The sequence below is a fragment of the Nicotiana tomentosiformis genome, chromosome 8 (genome assembly GCF_000390325.3).
Source record: "Nicotiana tomentosiformis chromosome 8, ASM39032v3, whole genome shotgun sequence".
Classification (NCBI taxonomy): Eukaryota; Viridiplantae; Streptophyta; class Magnoliopsida; order Solanales; family Solanaceae; genus Nicotiana; species Nicotiana tomentosiformis.
The window spans coordinates 9956248-9957439 of record NC_090819.1 but is presented as its reverse complement, the minus strand read 5'-3'; the positions used below and the strand labels follow the sequence as shown (position 1 = coordinate 9957439).

General features: G+C 49.2%; 1 protein-coding gene across 1 annotated transcript; it reads left to right on the top strand.

Annotated features, from left to right (window-relative positions):
* Window positions 1-508: 508 nt before the first annotated feature.
* On the top strand, window positions 509-1192 carry LOC138897050 (uncharacterized). Its single transcript, XM_070183004.1, has 2 exons — window positions 509-609; window positions 781-1192. The coding sequence occupies exons 1-2, from the start codon at window positions 509-511 to the stop codon at window positions 1190-1192; spliced, it is 513 nt and encodes a 170-aa protein (XP_070039105.1).

Here is a 1192-nt window from a genome sequence, read left to right as displayed (position 1 = left end):
TTCTGTCGTGCGAATTTGTTGATTTCGGAAACTAAATTTATGTTATTATATTCTCTCATAGAAGGTAAGGACACGTACTACCCGATCAAACGGTCAGCCACCAGTGCCACCAGTTAGGTCCGCGAGAGGTCGGGGCCGTGGTAGAGGTCGGGGCCGACGTAGAGTTATAGGTGTCGCTTGTACAGCAGTTGGAGCAGTACTTATAGCACCACCAATTGCTCCATCTCAGGAGCAGATTCTAGATATAATTGATTCGGCGGGACCAGCTCAGGCACCAGCTGTGCCCATTGTGATTCCAGGGCTTCAGGAGGCTCTAACATAGATATTGATTGTTTGCGCAGGCCTTGCTTAGGTGGCTTCGGCTCAGGCCGCATCATCCACTTCTTAGGCCGGAGAAGTACTCATACCCCTATTTTTCGTACTCCAGAGTAGGTAATGTAGGGACTTCGTATACCGGGGGAACTACCAGCCAGTCAGTTGCAGTTGCTCAGGTCCCGTAGTCCCAGTTATGGAAAGTGATAAGAAAAGGAAACTTGAGAGCTTTGGGAGGCTTCAACCTCCATCATTTAGCGGTGCTGAGTCAGAAGATGCTCAAGGTTTTCTGGATAAGTGACAGCGGATGCTTCAGATGACGGGTATTCTAGAGACCAGTGGGTTCTCGTTCACTACTTTTCAGTTTTCTGGGGCTACCTTCAGATGGTGGGAGGCTTATGAGAGGCGCATGTCGATCGATGCAGTACCACTTACATGACATGAGTTCTTTATTCTCTTTTTGGAAAGGTTTGTGCCGCAGTCTCATAGGGAGGAGTTGCGCAGACAGTTTGAGCAGCTTCGACAGGATGGCATGTTTGTGACCCAGTACGAGATGATGTTTTTTGAGTTGGCTCGTCATGTAATTTGGTTGGTTCCCACTTATAGAGGGAGTATTAAGTGGTTTATTGATGACCTCACGTATCAGCTACGGTTGCTTGTGACTAGAGAGAAGGTATCTGGTACCACTTTTGATGAGGTGGTTGATATTGCTCGGCAGATAGAGGTGGTCCATAGCCAAGAGCGTGGTGAGACAGAGGCCAAGAGGCCTCGATGTTCGGGCAGTTTTGGTGGGGTACCTTCTGGAGGCAGTCGTACCATAGCAGGGGTCGTCCTTATAGGCCCGCTCAGACGACTCATCCAGCTCATCGTGGTGCATTAG